The 24,849-nt window shown below is 41.8% G+C and overlaps 1 protein-coding gene across 1 annotated transcript; it reads right to left on the bottom strand.

Moving 5' to 3' along the window:
* Positions 1 to 1,489: 1,489 nt before the first annotated feature.
* On the bottom strand, positions 1,490 to 20,785 carry SYCP1 (synaptonemal complex protein 1). The gene is made up of 5 exons (XM_063444768.1): positions 20,726 to 20,785; positions 20,467 to 20,577; positions 17,019 to 17,111; positions 2,533 to 2,607; positions 1,490 to 1,579 (listed from the first exon to the last, which is right to left on the bottom strand). Exons 1-5 carry the CDS (start codon positions 20,783 to 20,785, stop codon positions 1,490 to 1,492), a joined length of 429 nt encoding a protein of 142 aa, XP_063300838.1.
* Between the last annotated feature and the right edge of the window lie 4,064 nt (positions 20,786 to 24,849).

Genomic DNA, 24,849 nt, shown 5'->3' with positions numbered 1-24,849 from the left:
AGCATGAAAGAAATGTGGTTCAAGGTTGGACTTGATGGGCTTTAGTAATTTTTAAACCTAGACTATTATGTAAAATAAATTCCGAAATTTACAACCAAAACAAAAACTAATTTTAACTGTTGCTTGTTTAATCTGATATAGGGAGATATACGAATTTACTGCAAATCTAAAAGATACAAAAATATGAAATAAAAAAAAAAGAAAAAGAAATGGGGAAGAAGGGTAAAGGTTTAGTTGTAATGGGAATACAGAAAAAATACTCAACGGTATAAAGTGACAAAGATACAAATAAATAATTACCGTTATGGGGGTTTATGCTTGAGGCGTAGTTAGTTCTACAGCACAGTGTGAAATAGGTATCAAAGTTTTAAAATCTTGAATTTAGGTGCCTCTGAATTCTATGGCACCCTTAATCCTAAGACCCGTAACCCACAGTCTCTCCTAAGCCTGCTGTAGTAAGGTGTGATTACACTGCATGGTGTACACTTCTGTACTTTTCAACGTTATGGCACCTGGCAAAGCTATGTACCCTGCCCTCTGATGATATGTGTCATAAAAGGAGCTATATATAATGACACTCATTTCAATGTCAACTCAGTTAGTGGTAAGTGGTTTATGCAGTCCTGGACACTGTGTGTAAAAAGAGGACACCATGGAAAATATTCCACATGATTTTAGCCTGAGATAAATAAAGACAATATTATATGGATTGTATATTTAAAAGGCATAACAACACCCAAAATGAAAACATACAATTGTGACACTGGCCTATGATTAAGTATTGCACAATACTTAACCAAAATATCTGTTTGTTCTGAACTGTCAGAGTGAAAGTCAAATTCCAAAGCAACTTTTCTTTTCTTCTTAGCTGATTCTTGCTGTAGTGTATTCAATTGTTCAGATTGTAGTTTTCCATTGTTAGGTGGTGTCTTCACAACATAAGTCTAGAAAGACATATTATATTTTAACATTATATCACAGTCCACAAATTATTTAAACAAATATAATTTAAGATTTAACACTGTCAGTCTGCCTTGGATAATTTACAGTCAGTATTTACAACTAACCCTCCTTGACCCTCGAAAATACGTTTTTTTTATTCCCTATATTGTTTTTTTAATGTAAGCAGGAGGATAAAAGCACAATGTGGTGACATGAAGCAAAACTATTTCAAAATCAGAACTATTATAACATAAAGTACAAACATAAAGTACATTGTGAATGTCAAACCTTTTGTGGAGTGCACATAACCTTTCTTGATAAGTTCCATGGAGATGTATCTCTGTTATCTGTCTTCTTGATGGCTTCCATTTGTGAAACAGGAAGTGGTAAAACGCTTCTCTTTAAAAAAGTTTCAAACTTCAAGGTATCTAATTTTTTACTAGTCTGCACTGGGGTCTCCATTGCAGTCTGTATTTGCTGACAAAACCAAATAAGCATATTATATATTAGTGATATTGAGCTCACACTTATGACATTTAATGTGCACTTACAAATTTACCAGTACACGGTTTACCTTGTTCTTTTTTTCTCTGGTGAGATGAATTTTATTTTCATCAGCTTCTTTTGCAATTTTTTCCTATGATCAAATAATTTCAGTTTACTTATTTACAAATTGTTCAGTGTATTTACAAGTTGTTTTACCAGAAATAATGCATTGAGATTTCTATCATTTTCAAGTATGTGTTATGCAATCTTATTAAAGGGCTAAACATTTAACATTTACACTAAACATGGATAACAACTAGTATTTTTCAGACTGCAGGACCGTGAAAGACGTAAGCTTTTCTTGTTGTTGAGCAACCTTATACAACTGCAGATATTTAGCTACTCTTTTGTAAATCTGCAGCCTCTCTGTGTTGTTGTTGTTGCTTTTTTTTTTTTGCATGTTTCTGTATGTATATTGTCCATAAATCTCTGAATAAGGGAAAGCCCCACAGCAGCAACTATATTTGCTTACATGATTTAATTCATTGAACACGGCGATAAACTTGTGCAAGCACATGTCATTCAAATATATATATATAAATTATTATTTAGTGAAGCTCTGTAAGAGCCTTTATTTGTGTAGTTGATGGATGCTGTAAGCTGAATAAGAGATGTAAACAACTGTACGTTTCTCTTAGGGTGTCTTAGGTGTCTCTGTACTTCTCCTTTGAGGATAAAATGGTGACACTGGCCGTATGGTGAAAGTAAAGATATTTTGTGCATGATTCTCTTCCAGAATTGCACTATAGTACACTTTTGTGGGTGGACTATAGTCTATCATGTTTGCACCCCATACATAACAGTTACCATGTACTTACGAATATTACCAATACCTTTTCCACTCAAAAGCAGGCAGGTGTATTAGAATCCAAATGTAAGCCCATAAACATTGCCTTAAATACTTCAAAGCTGAAATATACATATGAGTAGGATCACCTTTCTTCAATTTAGTTGGATGTAGTATATATATTGTGTTATTTTGAATCTAAAGAGTTGTGTTTTTCAGATTTTACAGATTTCTAGTAAGAAATTAATTAATCTTACCTTTTCTTCAATGGCCTTTTTTAGTTGATCCTTAAGTAATATTATTTCCTGGTCTGTATTAGCTAAATTGGTTTCCTGAAGAAACATGAAATCAAAGAAAACTAACTACAGATTTGTAATGTAAAGACATTTTTTTTCATATACAAAAAATGTCAAATTTAGCAAACTGATTTTTATGAAACCAGTTGTTCTGGTCTGCATAGAAGTAGAAAGTGGTGTAGGCCCAAATGCAGTGAGAGAGCATTAAAGAGACAGACATTGTATAAGTTATGGGGCAAGAAGGTCCTATGATTTTGAAGAAACTAATGTTAGTCTTATATTTTATGCTCAGGCATAAATTATTTACTAGGAAAGATTTTCTTTCAAGTCTTTGACATGTATTAAAAAGTAAGTGATATAAATGGACCCATTTCTTTTCTAGGATATTAAGGACATGGTGGTAAGTCAGCTTTCATGGACAACTGTTGTAAAATCCCCTATCCATCAGGTGATAGAGAATATGTCATGAGAAATTAATGGGAGTGGTGGTGGCCTGCATATTATCTGAAAAGGCCTTGGAAGTCACCATGGTTGTTGGAAAACCAAGTTTCATAGACAACATAACTAGTCTCAGATTACTCTATGTCTTGTGGAGTCACTGTGCTTTTGGTTATCAGTAATGAATGATAAAGGAGTTGGTATTATGGGCAGTGAGGAAACAGTTAGAGATCTCAGATCAGGTAAACAGTAGAGACATCAAGCTCCTAGTGCTGCACACATAATTCCTTTATGCCAGTTCAAAGAATGCTTTAAGTCCATGTGACCAGCAACATCATTACAAGCTTTCTGCATCATTACCATTTCTTGCCCTATCCACCTGCACACTCCCTGGCCATGTCTAATATAGTGTAGTATGAAAGTCAAAACTGGGAAACTTGCTGTTTGCTGGTCCAAGCTAAAAAGTAAATTACATCCATAACATAACATAGGCTGAACTAAAGACTCTATAAATACAAATCACTCACTCTCCCTATATATTTCTGAAATATTATTTTCTATTTTTAATTAAATAGCTTAGATGTCTCTAGATCCACTTGACTTAAGATGCAAGAGAGTTGTTACATGCCCAATGTTAATATTACTGTTAGTTGGTTGTGACCATTTCAGGGTTCACTAAGAAAAATAATGTACCACCAGTAGCTACTCTTAATAATCAGTTAATAATAGCAGTCTATATCTCTGAACAGGTGGTCTTGGTCTTATTAGAGTTATTAGAGTTGAAAAAGCAGTCTACCAATTGTGTTTTTTTTTTATGAATACAATGAAATTAAAATAATAAAACATTTTTAAACTAACTGCTGCATTAGGGATTAATGTGCTTTGACCAATCTATTTGATGAAACTAAAGTTCACATTGTCTCAGAACCTTTTAGAGGATGGAATTCCAAACTTAACTTCATAAAAATCTAATTTACTTAATAACCTGGATCTGTAATTTAATTGGGCTAATGGAAAAGGCTTGCTAAAGTACTTTATGTGCAAAAAGCATGTCCTCTTTTTATTTGATAAAAAGTGCAGATTACTATAGAAATTGGCACATTTATAAATTAACCTTGTTGCACCCTTTGGCTGTTAATTAGGCATCATGCCTTTTTACTCCCTGGTAGTTTAGCTCAGTGAAGCTAAACTTAAGAGGCAGGCATTTGCCTAAAGGACAGCAATAGCAGCAATAGCAATACAGAAATAAACACAAACCAAAACAAGTGCTTAACCCCTTAACCCCTTAACGACGAGTGACGGACGAGGTCCGTCACTCAGGAGAAACCCTTAACGACGAGTGACGGACCTTGTCCGTCACGCAGTAAAATTAACCCCAGATCGCCGCAATCGCGGCAATCGCGGGGTTAATGGTGCTCCGGTCTGCCTCTGTATTAGAGGCAGACCGGGAGCACCGGATCGGGCTGTCCCAGCACATGTGCCCGCTCTGACAGCATGTCAGAGCGAGCACATGTGCTGTGTATACTCACCTTCCGCCTCCCTGCACTTCCGGGTTCAGTGTGAAGTGCAGGGAGACAGATCAGTGCTGATCTGCTTCCCTGTGTAAAAAATAAATAAAGTTTATTTAAAATCCCACCCCCCTTTACCATTTTAATAAAAAATTAACCCGTTCCCTGCCAATTGATCACTGACTACAGTGATCAATTGGCAGGGATTGCATTTTACTATGATCTGATTTTTTTTTTTAACCCCATGAGGGTTAATTCTTTTTTTTTTTTAACCCTCAGGGGTTAAATTTATTTTATTAATTAATTTAAGTATTTTAAAATTATATATTTAGCTAGCTGGGGAGGGTGGAAGTTAGTGGGGAATTGGGGGATTTGGTGATAAGCTAACTAGGGGTTAACGTTAAAAAAGTTTTAAAATAAGCTTTAAAAAGTTAAAAATTAAGTTCAAAAAAAGTTTTAATAACGTTTAAGTAAAAAAAAAAAAAAACACCCCCCTTTACCCAGTCCAAATAAAAATTAACCCCTTCCCTGCCAGTCGATCACTGCCTACAGTGATCAAAACACAGATCACAGTATTATACTGTGATCTATTTTTTTTAACCCCTGACGATTAACTTTTATTTATTTTTTAATCCTCAGGGGTTCAATTTATTTAATTAACTAATTTAAATATTGTATAATTAAATATTTTTTCTAGCTGGGGTGGGTGGGAGTTATGGGAAAATGGGGAATTTACGGTTAGTGCTGCTTACTGCTAGTTACGCGTTAACGGTAAAAAAAAAAGCTTAGAAAAATGTTAAACCTGTAAAAAAAAGTTTTAAGAAAGTTTAGGAAAGTTTAAAAAAATTAATAAGCAAAACAAAAGTTTAAAACATAGTTTTAGGGGGGCGGGGCCGAACCGCCGAGCCGAGCGGTCGCAGGGAAGAGCAGCTCCTGCATAATATGGCTTCCCCACGTTATAAATCGTGATTCTCACGGACCCAGGCGACCAACAACTGTGACCGGCAACACAGACGAGCTACCGGAGCCGGAGAGAGGCTTGCTCCCGGAGTTCTAGTCCCCCGGAGGAGGTTTCCCTGTAGCATTTAATGGGATCCAGCCATGGGATACAACGGCGGTCTCGGCCCTGAACCCCCCACCGGACCGGGGGGGTGATCCTGGTCCATGCCCCAAAACTGAGATCGGAGGCGCTACCAGACCACCGTGCAGGCCCAGGGCCAAGATGGCGGGGGCCACGTGGGCGAAGACTAGCCTGCTGAACCCGAGCCACAGAGCAGACACAACCTGACATGGCACACAAGGCTGCAACTCACACCACAAAGAGGTACCCAAGCCCAGAGAATCAACGGGCGCAAAGCCCTGCAGACCCTGCTCGATGCACAGCTCATGTGGATGGGGCTGCCCACGAGACCGCTCGCCCTTCTTCTGAGCTGGGCGCGCAACGAGAGGAACCCCTCTACAGCCTGCCATACACCCTGGGAGAAGATGGGGATCGAAACCCAGGGCCCACGATCCTTCTGATGGGATCAATGGCATAAGGGCGCGAGCGCCTACAAAGGCCTCAGGCCTCAGGCTAGTGGCGTCCGGACGCAGTGCTACCACAACACATGGGAAAATGGAAGACAGATGGAATCCATCTCGAAACACAACAATGTACCCGGTGGAGTGTGCAGACGAGCAGGGGGGGGGGGGAAATACCACGTAACCTGGACTTGGGCCATAATCTCTGGAACAGCCGGACGCAACATCATTGCACATTGCCTCGGTCTGACCACTAGACATGCCGCACACACCTTGGGATGCAGCAGGTGGGAACTTCGCTCATCGGGACATACGGGCATGCAACACTGGGCAGCCTGCAGCACCAAGCGGGACATTAATACTCGCAGCACTTACCATGTATAATTTCTTTGCCCATACCAAAAGGCGAGACTTTAATTTTTGCTTAACCTGATGGCCCCCTCATAACCTTTGACGGTGGGCAAGATCTAACAAAGTTTAACCTGTACCAGACACAAGGTGCCGGTCTTAGCAACCCTGCCCTACCAACGACCCGCATGTGAGGCTGTACGAGTCTAAGGAGCCAGGTTATCTAGCCCTCATATCTAGCTTGCATTTAAGCATGTACTCAGCAACTCGTACTAGCGTATGATGCCTGTTTGCTCCCCTTGTTGTGTATTCCTTGCCTCCCGGCCACTCACTCATTGGCCTCTGCATAGCATAATATATATTTTACGTATACTTAACTACAGACCAGACTCCCGGGGCCAATACTATAAACATGTGTACCTCCTATGTAAGCGACTAGCATTTCCACAGGGCCAACTGCAAAATACCTAGCATGCACCCAAACAGATACAACATAAGTATTCGCAGTTGAACCCTGTCTAGCATGCATCCTAATCTTGGCTATCATCAAAGCAACCTTATCTTTAACAATGTTTAGTCTGTTTTACACGACCTATCCAAGTTGCGTTTATGTCCTTTGTTTTGACCTCATAGAGAGGCTTTGGTGACCTGCTTAAGGCTCTCTTCTTTATTATAAATGCTTTCCTTGCGTTCGTAATTTTATTGAATGCTTAAAAATATAAAATGAGGCAGTTTCTCATGAGAGACGATGTACTGTATTGACGTGACCCCAAGCTGTATGAAACTGTACACCCCCACTTTATTCTGTACCCCACTTAACAAATGCCTCAATAAAAGACAGATTGACAAAAAATAAAAATAAAAAATAGTTTTAAAAAGTTAAAAAAGTTAAAAAAGTTAAAAAATACATTTAAAAACGCTCATTACCACTACACCTAGAACAAACTAGAGAAAAAATGATCCCACGCTAAGGTTCAAAATATGCCTTTTGAATTACCCCAGGGTGTATTCTTTAATAAATAGTATGTGTTTGTGGGGAAGTTTCAATAACCAACCATCGAAACTACTCCAAATTGGAACATGGACACAGCGTAAAACTTCAAAGTTATAAAAAAACTGAATGGCTGTGTCTCAAATGTGCCCCTTCAACATCCACATATACCTGGCAAAGGTACATACGGGGGTATTGCTGTACTCAGACCACATAGCTGAGCAACATATGAAGTATTATACAGTAGTAGCACACATAAGGTTTGCAAAATATACTGTGCAAACTCACTTTGTGTGTCAAAAAGGCAGAAAAAACACTTATTACCACTACACCTGGTACAAGCTAGCGGAAAAATGATCCCACGCTAAGGTTTAAAATATGCCTTTTGAAATACCCTGGGATGTCTTCTTTAAGAAATGGTATGGCTTTATGGGGTATTTGGATCATATAGCCTGGTAAAATACTCTAAAATGGGACATGGGCACAGAGTAAAAATTTTAAGTTTGAAAAAAAACTGGAATGGCTGTGTCCCAAATGTGCCCCTTCGATGTCCACATATACCTGGCAAAGGTACATATGGGGGTATTTTTGTACTCAGCCGACATAGCTGAGTAACATATGAAGTATTATAGAGTGGTGGTACACATAAGGTTTGCAAAATATACTGTGCAAACTCACTTTGCGTGTCAAAAAGGCAGAAAAAACGCTTATTACCACTACACCTGGTACAAGCTAGCGGAAAAATGATCCCACGCTAAGGTTCAAAATATGCCCTTTGAAATACCCTGGGATGTCTTCCTTAAGAAATGGTATGCCTTTGTGGGGTAGTTTGAATTTAAAACCTGCGAAGATGCTTGGAAATTGCACATAGGCCCAGCGTCAAAATTCAAAGTTCTGTAAAAACTGATATGGCTTGGTCTCCTATATGGCACTGTAGCTTCACAAAATAGTGCCAAAGACATGACTGCAGACCCACGACCCATCCGTTGCCCAATAAACACACAACACCTGTATAATGGATAAGGGCAACGGTCACAGCTTTATTGAACATTTTGACCAGCATTAAACCAACTGTCAGCTGATGGGGTGATTCATCCATCAGACAGATCTCACATCCTTTTTTCCAAAGCAGCCTGCCTTCCGCCTTCAGCCCAAGCATGCTGCGACTCCCCAATCCGACTTGGCACTTGCCTTCCCATGTGCTGGCCAGGTATTCCGTCACCGCGATGCCGGCCCCCTACACCCTCCCCCGGCATCGCGCCCCCCCGCGGCCAGTGCCTTCTCAATCCCACCTTGCATTCCCACGTTGAAAATATCCAAACCAATCAAGTACCCCATCGGACCGCATCAGTGCGCTGTTATCCCCTTCCAACTCCACATGCCGGACTACGATGCCCCCAAGCTGATGAACAAATCTCGACACCGCCACATTCAACTTGCGCCTGCTGCGCTCCTGTCAGGGTACCTGTTGTCTCTACCTCTGTGGAGGTGAGACACTTGGACGTTCTTCCTCGCAAAAGGGTTGAATCACTCGTTCCTCGCGGTTCCCTCGGTCGTTTACACGCCGGCCGCGAGGGATCCACTTCCTTTTATGACGCGGCGTTCAGTAGCCGACGTCATGACGACAACCCAACCCGATCTGTCAATCAAGCCCCAAGCACGAATGAGGATTCGTCGGGGGCGTGATTACCTGTTTGGAACCAGGGTATAAAATAGGGCTTTCTACATTTGTTCATTGCCCTGTCGTGGTTCTAGCTTGTCTAGTCACTCAGTGCTCTTGTATTCTGTTAGTTTCTTTGGTTTTGACCTGGCTTGTCTGTTCTACCTCGTTTACCTCTTTTACCCTTTGACTCGGCTTGTCTCTTGCTTACCTGCTCTCTCGTTCCCTCGACCTCGGCTTGTCTCTAGACCATTCTTTACTTACTTCTTAGTTAGTCCAGCCATTCTAAGGTCCGGTATACGTACCCTGTACCTGTTTGTACTCTGCGTGTTGGATCCCTGTCCCGATCCTGACATTACGACAGGGCCAATGGATCCTGCAGGTACAAACACTCAGGTTGGTCCTTCCGATTCTAGATTTGATGCCATGGATCACAGAATGGACCAGATGGCTCTAGCGCTGCAAGCTTTATTATCTCGATCTAGTAATCCACCGGAAGAGATGCGAGCCACGTCCATCTCCTCTGTAAGTTCAGGTCTAGAAGTAGCCACTGTAGGTGCTTCTTCCCGTATTACACCTCCTGTACGTTATGGTGGTTCTCCGGAGAAATGCCGTGGTTTCTTAAACCAAATTGGTATTCATTTTGAATTACAACCTCGCTCTTACCCTACAGATAGGGCAAAGGTTGGATTCATTATCACACTCCTCATTGATAAGGCTCTGAGATGGGCCAATCCTCTGTGGGAGAATGATAACCCGTTAGTCTATAATTATAATGCCTTTGTCGCTGCTTTTAGAAGAACTTTTGACCCTCCAGGTAGAAAGGTCAATGCAGCTAGATTACTATTGCGCCTTAGACAAGATAACCAAACCCTTGTGGATTATGCACTAGAGTTCAGGTCTTTGGCGGCAGAAGTTAAGTGGAATGAACAGGCCTATATAGACGTATTTGTAAACGGATTATCTGATGTAATTCTAGACCAGGTGGCTACTAGAGAGCTTCCTGAAAATTTGGAGGATTTAATTTCTTTTATTTCTCGTATTGACGAACGTTTAAGAGAGAGACAGAACACTCGAGATAATATTCGTAGACCTTCCTTTAAACTAGCTCCTTTATTTCAAAGTCCTCAAACCACTATCCCAGTTTTTTCTGAACCTATGCAGATAGGCAATACTCGCCTCTCAGAAGAAGAGAGACAGTACAGGAGAAAGGAGGGGTTGTGTATGTATTGTGGAGTAAGAGGGCACCTTCGCCTAAATTGTCCTAATCGTCCGGGAAACGCTCGCACCTAAGTTTCTCTAGAGGACAGGCCTTGGGTGTTTCTATTTTGTCCTCTATACACAATTATAAAGATCACAGGCTTCTGCTACCTGTTTCTTCAGCATTGGAGAAGGGAGTAATAAAGACTATGGCATTGATAGACTCCGGAGCTGCTGAGAGCTATGTTGACCAAGTTTTTGTTTCTAAACACTCTATCCCATCTCAGCTAAGAGACACCCCCTTGGCCGTTGAGGCCATAGATGGTAGACCATTATCTGAACCTGTGATTTCTCATGAGACTATACCTGTTATTTTGACTGTTGGTATCTTACACGAGGAGGGTATATCCCTTATGCTTATCTCTTCCCCTTCTGTTCCTATAGTTCTGGGGTATCCATGGTTAAAGAAACATAACCCTATTATTGATTGGGAGCTAGGGGAGATAACTTCATGGGGTCAGGGTTGCCAGGACAGGTGTTTACAGAAAGTCTCACCACTTTGCGTAGGTAATACACCGGTTAACTCCACCCAGTCTACAGACTTACAAATACCGTCTCGGTATATAGATTTAAAGGCAGTCTTTGACAAGAAGAATGCTGATACTTTACCTCCACACAGGTCCTTTGATTGCAAGATTAATCTCCTACTTGGTACTATGCCTCCGAGGGGCAATGTATATCCTTTATCCACTAAGGAGAACTTAGTCTTAGAGGAGTATATCCGTGAGAATCTAGACAAGGGATTCATTAGGAGATCATCCTCGCCTGCCGGGGCCGTTTTTTTTTTTGTGAATAAGAAGGATGGCACGTTAAGGCCTTGCATTGATTACCGAGGTTTGAATAAAATAACTATCAGAAATGCATACCCAATCCCTTTGATTACTGAGCTCTTTGATCGTTTAAAGGGTTCCAAGATTTTCACCAAGTTAGATCTCAGAGGGGCGTATAACTTGGTGAGAATTCAGCAGAGAGACGAGTGGAAAACAGCGTTCAATACTTGATATGGGCACTATGAGTACACGGTAATGCCTTTCGGGCTCTGTAATGCACCGGCAGTATTTCAGGATCTGATCAATGAAGTTCTTAGGGAATTTCAACAGGATTGTGTTATTGTATATTTGGATGATATACTAATACACTCTAGAGAAATTGAGACCCACCACAGACAAGTCAGAAGGGTATTGCGCAAACTCCTACAACATGGGTTGTACTGCAAATTGGAGAAATGTAGTTTTGACCAATCTCAGATAAACTTTCTTGGTTACGTGATTTCTGGGGAAGGCTTTAAAATGGATCCGGATAAACTCCAGTCTATTTTAGATTGGCCATTACCCAGGGGTCTCAAGGCCATTCAGAGGTTTATTGGATTCTCCAATTATTATAGGCGCTTCATTAAAGGATACTCTTCCATTATTGCTCCTATTACCAATATGACCAGACAGGGGGCTGACACTAAGACTTGGTCTACTGAAGCTCTCGTTGCCTTCAAGACACTTAAGGAACTTTTTGCTTCTGCACCAATTTTAGTTCACCCCGATACAACTTTACCTTTCCTACTCGAGGTAGACGCCTCAGAGACAGGTATAGGTGCCATCTTGTCTCAAAGGTTAGGCGTGGATAAACCATTACATCCATGTGTTTTTTTTTCCAAGAAACTATCTGGGACTGAAAGCAGATATGATATTGGTGACAGGGAACTACTAGCTGTTATCATGGCTTTAAAGGAGTGGAGACATTTATTGGAGGGGACCTTGCATCCTGTTACTATTCTGACGGATCACAAGAACTTGTCTTATATTGGGGAGGCCAAGCGCTTATCCGCCAGACAAGCTCGTTGGTCCTTGTTCCTCACCCATTTCAATTACGTGCTCACTTATAGACCTGGTTCTAAGAACTCTAAGGCCGATGCTTTGTCTCGCCAACATGAACCTTCTACTATATCTGAGACGGTTTTGTCTTCTATAGTTCCCAAGTGCAATATTATCGCCAACACTAGCCTCAGGATTCATTCTCCGTTGCTTGCCGAGATTATGAAGCTACAACATCTGGCTCCTAGACAGAGTCCTGAGTCACGGTATTTTGTTCCTGCTGAACTCCAACTAGAACTGCTACAATGCTTTCACAATAGTAAGGTGGCTGGGCATCCTGGCATTCGTAAGACATGCTCCTTAACAGCCAAAGATTTCTGGTGGCCCTCCTTACGTAAAGATATTAGGGATTTTGTCGAAGCATGTGAGGTCTGTATGAAGACTAAACGACCTCAGACGCTTCCATGTGAGCTTTTGCATCCCTTGGAAATTCCCGAGAAACCATGGACCTGTTTGGCTATGGACTTCATTGTCGATTTACCTGTTTCTAAAAAACAGACTGTGATTCTCACGGTGGTTGACAGGTTTACTAAGATGGCTCATTTCGTGCCCTTACCTAAACTTCCATCTTCTCCTGAATTGGCTGAGATATTCGCTAAAGAGATATTTCGTTTACATGGGATACCTCCTGAAATTTTTTCTGATAGAGGTTCCCAATTTGTTTCCCGTTTTTGGAAGTCATTCTGCTCTCAAATGGGTATCAAATTGATTTTCTCTTCTGCCTATCATCCCCAGTCTAACGGAGCTGCTGAACGCACTAATCAAAAAATCGAACAATATTTGCGTTGTTTCGTTTCCGAACACCAGGACGATTGGGTTGGTCTGATTCCTTGGGCAGAGTTCGCACACAACAATCTCGTTTGTGATTCTACTCGTTCTAGCCCCTTTTTCATGAATTATGGCTTTCATCCCTCCATTCTTCCCTCGGTTTCTCCTTCCCAAGGAGTACCGTCGGTTGATGTTCATGTTGCCAATTTGAGGAAGTTGTGGGATCAGACTCGACAAATTCTTCTGCATAATTCCATGTTGTTCAAGAAACACGCTGATAAACATAGAAGGGCGGCTCCAGTCTTTGTTCCAGGGGACAGGGTATGGTTGAGTACCAAAAACATTCGCTTGAAGGTTCCTTCTATGAAATTCGCTCCTCGTTGCATTGGACCTTACAAGGTCCTGACTCGAATTAACCCAGTTGCGTATCGTCTGGCTCTTCCATCTGCCTTACGCATTCCTAACTCCTTTCATGTTTCCTTGTTAAAACCCCTAATATGTAACAAGTTTTCCTCCACTGCATCCTCTCCTCGCTCTGTTCAGGTTGAGGGACAAGAAGAGTATGAAATCAATTCCATCATCGATTCTCGTATCTCCCGGGGGAAGTTACAATATCTGGTTGATTGGAAGGGATATGGTCCTGAGGAGAGGTCTTGGATACCTCAGGAGGATGTGCATGCGCCTCGCCTCCGCAGGGCTTTTCACTACCGTTTTCCATCTCGTCCCGGTTCCTTCCGCCCGGTGGGCGTTTCTGAGGGGGGGGGGGTACTGTCAGGGTACCTGTTGTCTCTACCTCTGTGGAGGTGAGACACTTGGACGTTCTTCCTCGCAAAAGGGTTGAATCACTCGTTCCTCGCGGTTCCCTCGGTCGTTTACACGCCGGCCGCGAGGGATCCACTTCCTTTTATGACGCGGCGTTCAGTAGCCGACGTCATGACGACAACCCAACCCGATCTGTCAATCAAGCCCCAAGCACGAATGAGGATTCGTCGGGGGCGTGATTACCTGTTTGGAACCAGGGTATAAAATAGGGCTTTCTACATTTGTTCATTGCCCTGTCGTGGTTCTAGCTTGTCTAGTCACTCAGTGCTCTTGTATTCTGTTAGTTTCTTTGGTTTTGACCCGGCTTGTCTGTTCTACCTCGTTTACCTCTTTTACCCTTTGACTCGGCTTGTCTCTCGCTTACCTGCTCTCTCGTTCCCTCGACCTCGGCTTGTCTCTAGACCATTCTTTACTTACTTCTTACGTTAGTCCGGCCATTCTAAGGTCCGGTATACGTACCCTGTACCTGTTTGTACTCTGCGTGTTGGATCCCTGTCCCGATCCTGACAGCTCCAGCCCTTTTGCATAAGGCAACAGCTGTCAACAGGGCCTCGGGACAACCTCGGACCACACCAACGTTACATCCCGAAACAGTGCCATGCAACGGGCGAGATCGTCCTTCATGTTGTGCATGAGATCTACTGTTTGGACCCACCCCAAGTCATTTCCCCCTGCATGGATGACCAATATCACTGAACTGGGAACAAACCTGCTCAGGAAACGCCACTCTGGGTATACCAGGCTCCATGACAACCCACGAATGCCCCTCCTTCGGACCCGTACTTGGTCATATGAAAACCCCAGGTTGCGGCCATAAGGGCGCTCCTCCGCCCACCTCGCTGCCCAATAGATGTAAGAATGCCCTAATATCCATACGTAACGTGGGCGAGAACCTAGAATAAACAAACAGAAAAACTGAACGGGAAGAAACTGCTACTCACCCCGAAATTAAACCCTATAAGAGGTGCGGCCGTACATACAGCTGGAACCTTCCTGAATTCCACCGCCCCAATTCCCACACCTCCGCCGGTGAAAATCCCATCCCACTAGCCTGTGTGGCTCCCCCAATCCGGAAGGAATGGGCCGAGTACCCTTGCGGGCTCGCCACCAGGGATTCACGCAAGATCTTGCTAAATTGATATCGCGTCATAGGAGACCCATCCTGATGCACCAGCAGCGCACCCCCGCCTGTAGGGCGGACCTGCAAGAATCTCCGAAACAGGAGCACTGGGCAATACTCCCCCCCGCTGCATCAATACGTACCCACGCTCCTTCACCTCTTTGATCCGTCTTGGACCTACGGATCCGAATGTCCAGCCCCTTGACCGCCCACCGCACGTCCGACACCAACAGCGGTGGCGCCACCCGACGACTGGCGCCCACCACCTCTCCGACCCGCAACGCCCCAAAAAAACACAAAGAAAACGCGACCCCGAACAACAACGCCTCGTACTCTGAGCTACACACCCGCCGCAGCGCCGCCAGGAGTTCCCACAGAAGCTGCACTGAGATAGGCCTCCTCTGATCCGGGACCCTCCTCCGTCGCCACCCACGCAGGGCTCTCTGAATAGGCATAGGCTCATTAAATCCGTCTCTCAAAATTCTACTGTGAATACTGAAAAGGTCTCCTGTATGGCACTGTAGCTTCACGAAATAGTGCCAAAGACATACAATGGGGGTGTCATTTTACTCAGCAGATGTAACTGAACACAAAATAAAACTTTGTACAGGAATAGCACACACCAACTTTACAAAATACATGAGAAGTTCTTTGTTATAAGTTTGTGTGTCAAAATCCCCCCAAAACACAATTTTACTCCAATATTTAGCAATATTTAGAGATTGGCGGTGAAATGGCTACGTAGAAAGTGTCAAAACAACCTTAGGTAAATAGCCTGTGGTGTCTACTTTATATAAATATATACTTTTGTGTGGCAATTTTTTTTTTTTTTTTATGGCTATTAAGCCAAGACAAACATACCAAATTCTAAAAACATTAAAAGTTTATTTTACTCCTTGTGCTTTGTGACCTGTAACTACCAAAAAAAACTTAAAATCCCAGACACATTATATATTCTGTAAATCAGAACAACTGAATGAATTTATTTTTAATTACTTTCCTTAACTTGCACTAATTGTGCACACATTATTATTGCAAATTTTTCATATTTTTTTTTGCATTTTTCTGTATTTTTTATAATAAATAAGCATGTATATATATATATATATATATATATATATATATATATATATATATATGTTACATCAAATTAAAGCCCTTTCTGTCCTTTAAAAAAACTGTATATAATATGCGTTGGCGCAATAAATTAGTCAAATGCAAATTGCAGTTGAACGCAAACAGCAAAAAATGCAAAAAATGCCGTTGTCATTAAGTGAAAGACAAGCTTCCGAAGCTCTGTCCTTAAGGGGTTAAGACCGCAGCCAAATGTACAAGTTGTGATCAAAACAAAACGTAAACAAAACCTGGCATTTGTGCTATATGTCTGTCCAACCGTAATTCACCTCTTTCATATTAAATGCACCCACACTTATTATATATCATTTTATTCAGGAGGAACAGGGCTTTCATTTAACATCAAATATTTAGGTATGGAACATAATTTAATATGAATAAAATATAAAAAAAATGGGAGAAAATAAGATTTTTAAAAAAAAATCTTAGTTCTATGTGACATTTTAACTGAATGTCAAAATACTGTTTGCTTTTACTGCAATAAAATACACATATTTGTATTCAGCGATGTCTCACGTGTAAAACAGTACACCCTATGTACAGGTTTTATGGTGTTTTGGGAAGTTGCAGGGTCAAATATAGCATGTTACACTTTTCAGTTTTTTCACATTAAAATTCGCTAGTTTGGTTACATTGCCTTTGAGACTGTATGGTAGCCCAGAAATGAAAATTACCTCATGATGGCATACCATTTGCAATAGTAGACAACCCAAGGTATTGCAAATGGGGTATGTCCAGTCTTTTTTAGTAACCACTTGGTCACAAACACTAGCTAAAGTTAACGTTAATACCGCGGTCCCCGGGCACAGGGGGGCTGCCTGGGGGGCCAGGCATGTCCCCCAACCATGATCTGCAGCGGCCATGTGGGACGGCATAGAACGCCCTGCGGTCTTAAGGGGTTAATTGATTATATCTGCCATAACTCTATATAAAACCAACTTTTAAAGACAAGAATAAAGTGTTTCAATAATTGTTATATACAATTATGTGCCTTCTATGTTTCTCTCACCAGTAAAGCATTCTTAGAAGTTAACGCATGCTCCATTGCTTTACATTGATCCAGTTCTGCATCCTTTTCTTCAACAATCTTATCGTATTGATTCTATTATGGGCAGCAAAATGGACAGATATACTTTTGTTAGTATCCAGTTTCTTTTAAAATAATCTTTAATTTCTAAAGTCACATCTCCACCCCATTTATGTCATTTTGTTACCATGTTCACATTTCTCCTCCCACCTTCTGTTATTTTACTCTTTCTCATAGCAGTAGCGTAGTAAACAGGGGGTGGAGGGGAGGGCACAGTCCATCCTGAGTGTCACAATTTGTATCGTGGCCAGATGGATTCCAAGTAGAAGATTTTATTATCCTATTCCCAGGTCTAGCAGGGAGAAAGCTGTCTTACAGGTACAGGCAGCAAGGGAAGCAATGGTAATATGCCGCCAGCACCCGCTGTCTAGTAATGGCTGCATGCCGAGAGGGAAGCAGGAAGGAGTCCCTGCCTCCTCAACCACTATTCTCTATTCTTGGGCAGACTAGATGGGCTGAATGGTTCTTATCTGCCGTCAAATTCTATTTTTCTATGTTTCTCCTCGGGTTTCCACTTCACACCTGCTACCCTGTGCCCAGAAAGGTAGAACTCAGGAGGCAAATTTAACTATTGTGTGCGTGAACGTAACTGTTTAATACTGGGGAACTATTTATTAGAGTGTTCCCCCCTTTTCTGCTATAGGCTTAGGCTGTCAACCCACTATACATTCAACAGGACATCAAGGAGCATTCAAACAAGAAGACTTGCAGGGCTTCCATATATAACATATTATTTTCATGCTTTACTGTTAAACCTTGCTTGTAAATGTTCTGTGGCTGTCCAGGCTAAAGTCCCTTGTTTTACGGTGGTATGACAGCCTGAGCCTCACAGTCAAGACAGGGTTTCTCAGACGGGGATCTGGGGGTCTCAGAGTCCTGTATTAAAGTTTGCTCTAGTGCTCTGACAACATGCTGCAACTTAGCTGCTAATGCATTCCAGTATGTATCTGCAGAGATCTTGAGTGTATTTCTGAGAGTGTAATTGTACAAGTGTGTGTGTGTTTGGTTGTCTGAGGGTGTAATTGTACAAGTTTGTGTGTGTTTGTATCTAAGATTGTAATTGTAACTGTGTGTGTGTTTCTAAAGGTGTAATGTGTGTTAGTATGTTAGTATGGTTTTGAGGGTGAAAATGTACATGTGTGTTTCTGAAGGTATAATTATATAAATGTCTGTATTTCGTAGGGTGTAATTTTATGTATGTGTATGTTTCTCCAAGGGTGTAATTATATGGGCTTGTGCAAGGCATACACAGCCCCTTTTATTAGGGTGTGCACACATGAATTTGTTTTATTGATACACAGTAAAAATATTAAACACCCAATAATATCTGTAATTTTTATGTAAAAAAACAAATGGTTTGTGTTTATAGGTTGTATGCATGTATATTTAAAGCACGTGTGTGGGTGGTGCTGTATGTGATGGCTGTGTGGTGTGATTATGTGTGTTTTGTGTATATTGTGTGTTTTGTGTATATGTGTGTTTTGTGTACATATGTGTGCGTGTAAGTGGTTGTGTGTGACTGACAGTATGGGATGTTTGCATACTTTCCAACTGAGGTCTGCAATTGGGATTGAAGGACATGAAAGTGATGCAATTTGCATCACTTGCAACAACAAAAAAGGGTTTGACACAGAAGATGTGTTTCATTCTGTTGTCAATGGTCTGCCTCAATAACAGCATTACTTGTGCCATCAACACAGCACAGGTGTGTTTAATGATGCACTAGTGCTGTGCAGGGTGTGGACAGTTTAAACTGTACTGATTTAAGCAGGACAGCCTTGATTGTGGGGTCTGTCCAGCCATCCCAATTTTTGTCCCTGGTGTCCCTGCATCTGGAGGCACCAGAGACAAAAATTGGGATGCCTGGACAGACCCCAAAACCAGGGCTGTCCTGCTTAAATCGGTACAGTTTAAAGGACTATAAATTATATGACGCCTATCTCTAGGGGAGTTTTTTCAGGCAGGTAAAAGTGGGCGTAGCTATGGAAGCTGGTGGGCATAGTCAACACTATCTTTTTCACATGTTGGCAACTGTACTGGATATATGTTACTGTGTGTGACTGTGACTATGGGTATTATTGTGTGCTGTTGGCTGTGTGTGGTGTGTGCAACTGTGTGCATGTATGACTGTATGTGGCATAGTGTACGTGCATGACTGTGTGCACCTGACAGTGTGCTTCTGACTGTGTGACTGTGTATTATTCTGCATTCCTGTGACCTTGTGCATGTAACTGTATGTTTGTGACTGTGTATGTTTCTGTGACTGTGTGCATGTGAAGGTAACTGTTTGTGTGCAAATGATTGTGTTCATTTGTCTGTCTAGGACAGGGTCAGCAACCTATCGTTAGTGTGTCATGCATGGCACCCAAGTGCCTTGCACAGCACTTAAGGCTCGCTCTGGACTATCAGAGGCTCGAGTGGGAATTCAAATATCTGCTAGTGCAACCCAAGCAGTAATTGCCGGTGGTGACAGAAAATCAAAAAAAAAATCAATCCTCAATTTACGCATTGCAGCACTCAGATAATTTCCTCCCAGATCTTGTAAACGGGAATCCGCACTGTAGTAGAGAAACCCACAGCAGCTAACGCAGCTCCTGCCCCTGATCTTTACCTGGCCAGCCCAGTCCCCACTGGATCCCAGGGAAGCCACCCACACTGCTAGATATACACAGATCTGTAGAAGAAGAATCTCCTTCATACAAATTATAATAACAGCCCACACAGAAACACACACTCAGTCCCTATAAACAAAACATCACTGATAATCCACATACACGCACACAAGCAGCCTCTCACCTGCAATACCACAAACAGCCCCACACATAAACAAACCAGCAAACACACCACTGGGACACCTGATAGGCCAGAGCCTGTTTGTCTCTGGCAGCCTTGAATGTTGTGCAAAGGCACCATGAGTGCTGTGCATGGCACACGTGCCACAAGGTGCTGACCCCTGCCCTATATAATGGTTGAGGAGATTTTACTTAAATTCATTCTCATCTGCTTATAGGAAGCATACACTACATTATTACGGGATGGTAATTTAATTTCACACACTAGTTCAAGTACTATGTTTTCCTGTCACTTGCTAGTTTTTTGTTTGTTTGTTTTTTGCTAATGATAGCTTTGACACACAGTTTAAACAAATATTTAAAAGATGACTAAAAGTGCCTTCTAATAGTCTCAGCCATCATAAATTCATTATCTTCCCATCCCACCACACAATATGGTAGAAATGAGCCAGGACTGATTGCCAAGGCCCTGTTAAACAATAATTACTTTACTGAAGCTTTTCATGTTTGCTTTCTACACTGTCTCGATATTACAAATATAATTGTAACATACAAGTGATACATTTAAAAACGCATACCTTGTGTTTTTCCATTAATGCTACCATCTCAGAAATCTTGTATTGGCATCGAACATCACTTTCTTTCTCCAACCTTTTTGCATCTTCAGTTGCTAACTTAAGATTTTCTATCTGTGCAAAAAAAATAGTATCTGTCTCACTTCTTAAAATCAAGTAGTGTTGTAACCAAAAAATTACACATTTAACCCTTCTCCATTCATTGTCTTGCACACAGAATTTTCAACTACACTAGGTCTCTGCTGCAGCCACTGCACCTTACCAGGCTCTTAACTCCCCTTGAGTCTCTCTGCATGCAGTCCACTCTGGCACCCCAGTGCATCTCTCAAGTATATGGTATGCTGCTGGTAAACTAAAACCTAGTGGAACGTCCATGCATTAAAAGATGGGAGGAGGACTATCAGACCAGCTTCACAGAGGATGAATGGCCTAAAATATAGCACTTGCTCCATAAGACGATGATAGTCTCAGCTCACCTGCAGGAGACTTCCTACAAACTCTTTACCAGATGGTATCAGACACCTCAAGAGTTGCATGCACTTAATTTGTCTCTTTCAGACGTCTGTTGGCATTGTGGAGAGGAGGTGGGTAGTTTATTGCATGTTTGGTGGGAATGTACGCTGGTGCAGCTTTTTTGGAGGGTTGTCAACCTTCCAGAAACCCTTTCCTCCTTCACTACACACAGCTCATGCTTCAGGAGTAACAGAAATTGGTAATTTCACATCTCCTCAATGCAACCAAATCAGTACTCCCATTGCCCTGGTGGTGCTCCTGTGCCACATTTTTTGAGCGGTGATTAGAAGAGATGGAGTCCCCGCAGCTTCAGGATCTGGTGCGCTGAGGGCCAGGAAATTGTATAATCACAGGTGGGTTACTAGCTGAAGTTTCTCTTCTACTGTTGCCTGCAATGTACGTGAAAAAAACATAGTAGATTTGTGGGTTTGCATGAGCTCAGAAATTGATTCAGGACTTGGGTTGTTCAGGCAACTTCATTCCCACCTCTTATTTCTTCCTCACGCTCTTTCTTTTCTCTCTCTCATCTTCTTTTCTTTCTCCTCTTCCCTCCTCCATCATCTCTCGTCTAGCATCTTATCTTTCTCTTTTAACTGTTTATTTTCACTTCTTAGGCTATTACTCCATGTTTATCTGCTCAACACTTTCCAGATTTTCCCCGGCTCTTCTCGGTGAAGACGCAATTCAGATTATGAGGTACTCCCATTTGTTCTTCTTTAGTCGGGGGCCACGTATTTTCCAGTTCTGCCAATATATGCCTTCTCATGCCCTGGAGGGTCTAAGACTAGCATTGTCGGTCTTACAACTACCAGCTATATTTGCAATTTCATTATGTCAAATATTGTCATTTTTTTTGTGTGTGTGTGTGTTTTATTTTCTTGTTGTACTGCTTAATAAACTCCTATTGCAAACAAACATGAACACATTTAATCCAAACAGGATGTTTTGATGAAGTGGCAACTTGAATGTAAAAATCCAAGATGGAAAAATAATAATATTACAAGCAATGCTTTTCAGTTTTGTTATTTTTTTATTTCTTTTTTTACAATATATAAATTTGTAAATAAACCCCAGATCTCTCAGTAGCCGTACATTGCTAAATGTCAGCAGAAATTAAGCACAAAAATAGCCGCACATTATTTTCTTATTAGCATAATTAAGTATGGTAATTTTAATGCTTGTGCTTATATAGAACATGTTGCTTCTTGTGGTAGCTTCTATTGCTTCTCTATGGAGAATCATTATGTGGACTGAGATCATCAGTAATGATGATCTCAAACAGAGGAGCAGCAGCTGTGGGGAGACAGAAGCACTGGGGGACTATGAGTAAGTAAATCTGATTTAATTATTTTAGGGGGGCTGTGACGATATGTCCAATATCGTTCAGAGATATTCTTTTTACATAACTTGCACCACTAAAGTGCTCCACTAAATGCTAGGACTCATCTTTGGTAGCGTATGCAGAATATACTGAGCTGATATCTGGTTACTATATGATATTCGATCCATCCAGTCTTCTGTCAATACTCTTAGTAATTACTCTATAGAGGACAATGAATAGCCACATCTTGTGAGACCTCGAGGACAGAACAGGGCACAGGAAAAGAACTACAAAACTATGAAATGATTCCTTACACTAATCCCTCCTCCCCCGGGTGGGGTGGGGGGGAGGGGGGAGAATGTGATTGAAAACCTCTTCCACCTGAAGTCTGTGGATAGTTAATACAATGTTAAACAAAAATCTGCACACCAGTCAAGCCATAAGACTTGCTTTTCCCACAGAAATCCACAGACTTTAGGTGGAAGGGGTTTTCAATCACAATTTTTCCCTACCATAACCTATTTGGATTTTGCTTCCCAAGCACTGCCAAGCCTCAATAAGCAAACCAGTAACCAACCTCATGCTGATGAGTTGCATTAACAACGAAACAGCTGTCCATGAGTGGTTTACTGGCTTTGCATCTTTTCCTAAGTTGTGTTCCAAGCTGTTGTATACAGCAAACACAGACTAAAAGGAATCCATGATTAAAATGGAATGAGGCAGAAATGTGATTCTTTGTTAAGCTAATTTGCATATGCACACCCAGAATCCTTTGCATTAGTAACATCACTGCAGATTTGTGATTTCTGTGGGAAAAGAAAGTCTTATGGCTTGACTGGTGTGCAGATTTTTGTTTAACATTGTATTAACTATCCACAGACTTCAGGTGGAAGGGGTTTTCAATCACAATTTTCCCCCACCATAACCTATTTGGATTTTGCTTCCCTTTACACTAGAAGGTAAGCATTTGTAACAAGATAATGGGTTGTCAAAAGTATGTACATTTACCGGGCTTTTTCTTTGTGGGTGAAGTGTGTTATTTTGGAACAGGTTGCTATAGAGCTATAGATGACATTTAAGTTTTATAGAGGGTCACTGGCAGAAGACTTATGGTGATGGCTGTCAAAAAAAAATGTTTAAGACCACATTTAGATGACCTGTCTAGCTTTTATGCTCCCATTAATTATTAGTGTAGATTACTTCAAGATGGTCTGACGAGCATTTTTGGGTACATATTTCTTTTGCTAAACCACCAACTTACCATCACATATTTGAGTAAGCAAAAATGTATCTTAAAACACTGAATAAATAAACTTGTAGTAGTGTTACCATTACCTCATTGTCAGGGTACCTGTAGTCTCTACCCCTGAGACGGGTAGAGACTTAGACGTTGTTCCATCCAGACGGCATGATGCTTCCGTTCCTCGCGGTCCCCTCGCGCATGTAAACGCCGGCCGCGAGAGAACTATGCCTTTTTGTAACGTGACGCTCAATAGTCGACGTCATGACGCCATTCTAGCCCGACCTGTCAGTCAAATCCCGGACACGAATCAGGTCTCGGCGGAGGCGTGATTAGTCTCTAGAACCAGGGTATTTAAGGGAGCTCTCAGCATGAACTCATTGCCCTGTCGTGGTTCTAGCCAGCCTAGTCACACAGTGCTCTTGTATTCTCTTGTCTTTTGGTTCTGACCCGGCTTTGTTATTACTTACCTGTCTTCTCTGTTATCCTTGACCCGGCTTGTCTCTCGCTTACCTGTCTTCTCGTTCCCTCGACCTCGGCTTGTCCCTGACCATTCTATACGTAGTTTTACATTAAGTCCGGCCATTCTAAGGTCCGGTATACGTATCTGCTACTCTTTGTACTCTGCGTGTTGGATCCCTGTCCCGATCCTGACATTACGACAGGGCCAATGGATCCTGCAGGTACAAACTGTCAGCTTGGTTCTCCTGATCCTAGGTTTGACGCCATGGATCATAGAATGGATCAGATGGCACTAGCACTACAGGCGTTACTATCACGTCCTAATAATCCACCTGAGGAGATGCGTAATACTTCTATTCCTCCTGTGGGTTCAGGGCTAGAGGTAGCCACTGTAGGTGCTTCTTCCCGAGTTACCCCACCTGTACGTTATGCTGGTTCTCCTGAGCGGTGTCGTGGCTTTTTGAACCAGATCAGTATCCATTTCGAGCTACAACCCCGTTCCTACCCTACTGATAGGGCAAAGGTGGGATTTATTATCACCTTACTCATTGAGAAGGCTCTGAGAGGGGCTAATCCGTTGTGGGAGAATGATAATCCATTAGTCTATAACTATAATGCCTTTGTAGCTGCTTTTAGAAGAACTTTTGACCCCCCTGGCAGAAAGGTCAATGCAGCTAGATTACTGTTGCGCCTTAGACAAGAGAACCGAACACTTGTGGATTACGCACTAGAGTTCAGGTCTTTGGCGGCAGAGGTTAAGTGGAATGAACAGGCGTATATAGACGTATTTTTAAACGGATTATCCGATATAATACTTGACGAGGTAGCGACGAGAGAGCTTCCCGAGAAT

The sequence above is a fragment of the Pelobates fuscus genome, chromosome 1 (assembly GCF_036172605.1).
Source record: "Pelobates fuscus isolate aPelFus1 chromosome 1, aPelFus1.pri, whole genome shotgun sequence".
In the NCBI taxonomy this organism is placed as follows: Eukaryota; Metazoa; Chordata; class Amphibia; order Anura; family Pelobatidae; genus Pelobates; species Pelobates fuscus.
This window is presented reverse-complemented; position numbering and strand designations above follow the sequence as displayed.

Bases quoted from the DNA above. Each gene is read 5' to 3' on its own strand.
- SYCP1 (XM_063444768.1), bottom strand. From the start codon at position 20,785: ATGCACTGGGGTGCCAGAGTGGACTGCATGCAGAGAGACTCAAGGGGA. The intron at 20,578-20,725 runs GTAAGGTGCAGT...TTTTTTGCACAG, and splicing joins CAAGGGGAGTTAAGAGCCTG to ATAGAAAATCTTAAGTTAGC. The intron at 1,580-2,532 runs GTAAGATTAATT...ATTTGATCATAG, and splicing joins AAAAGGCCATTGAAGAAAAG to GAAAAAATTGCAAAAGAAGC.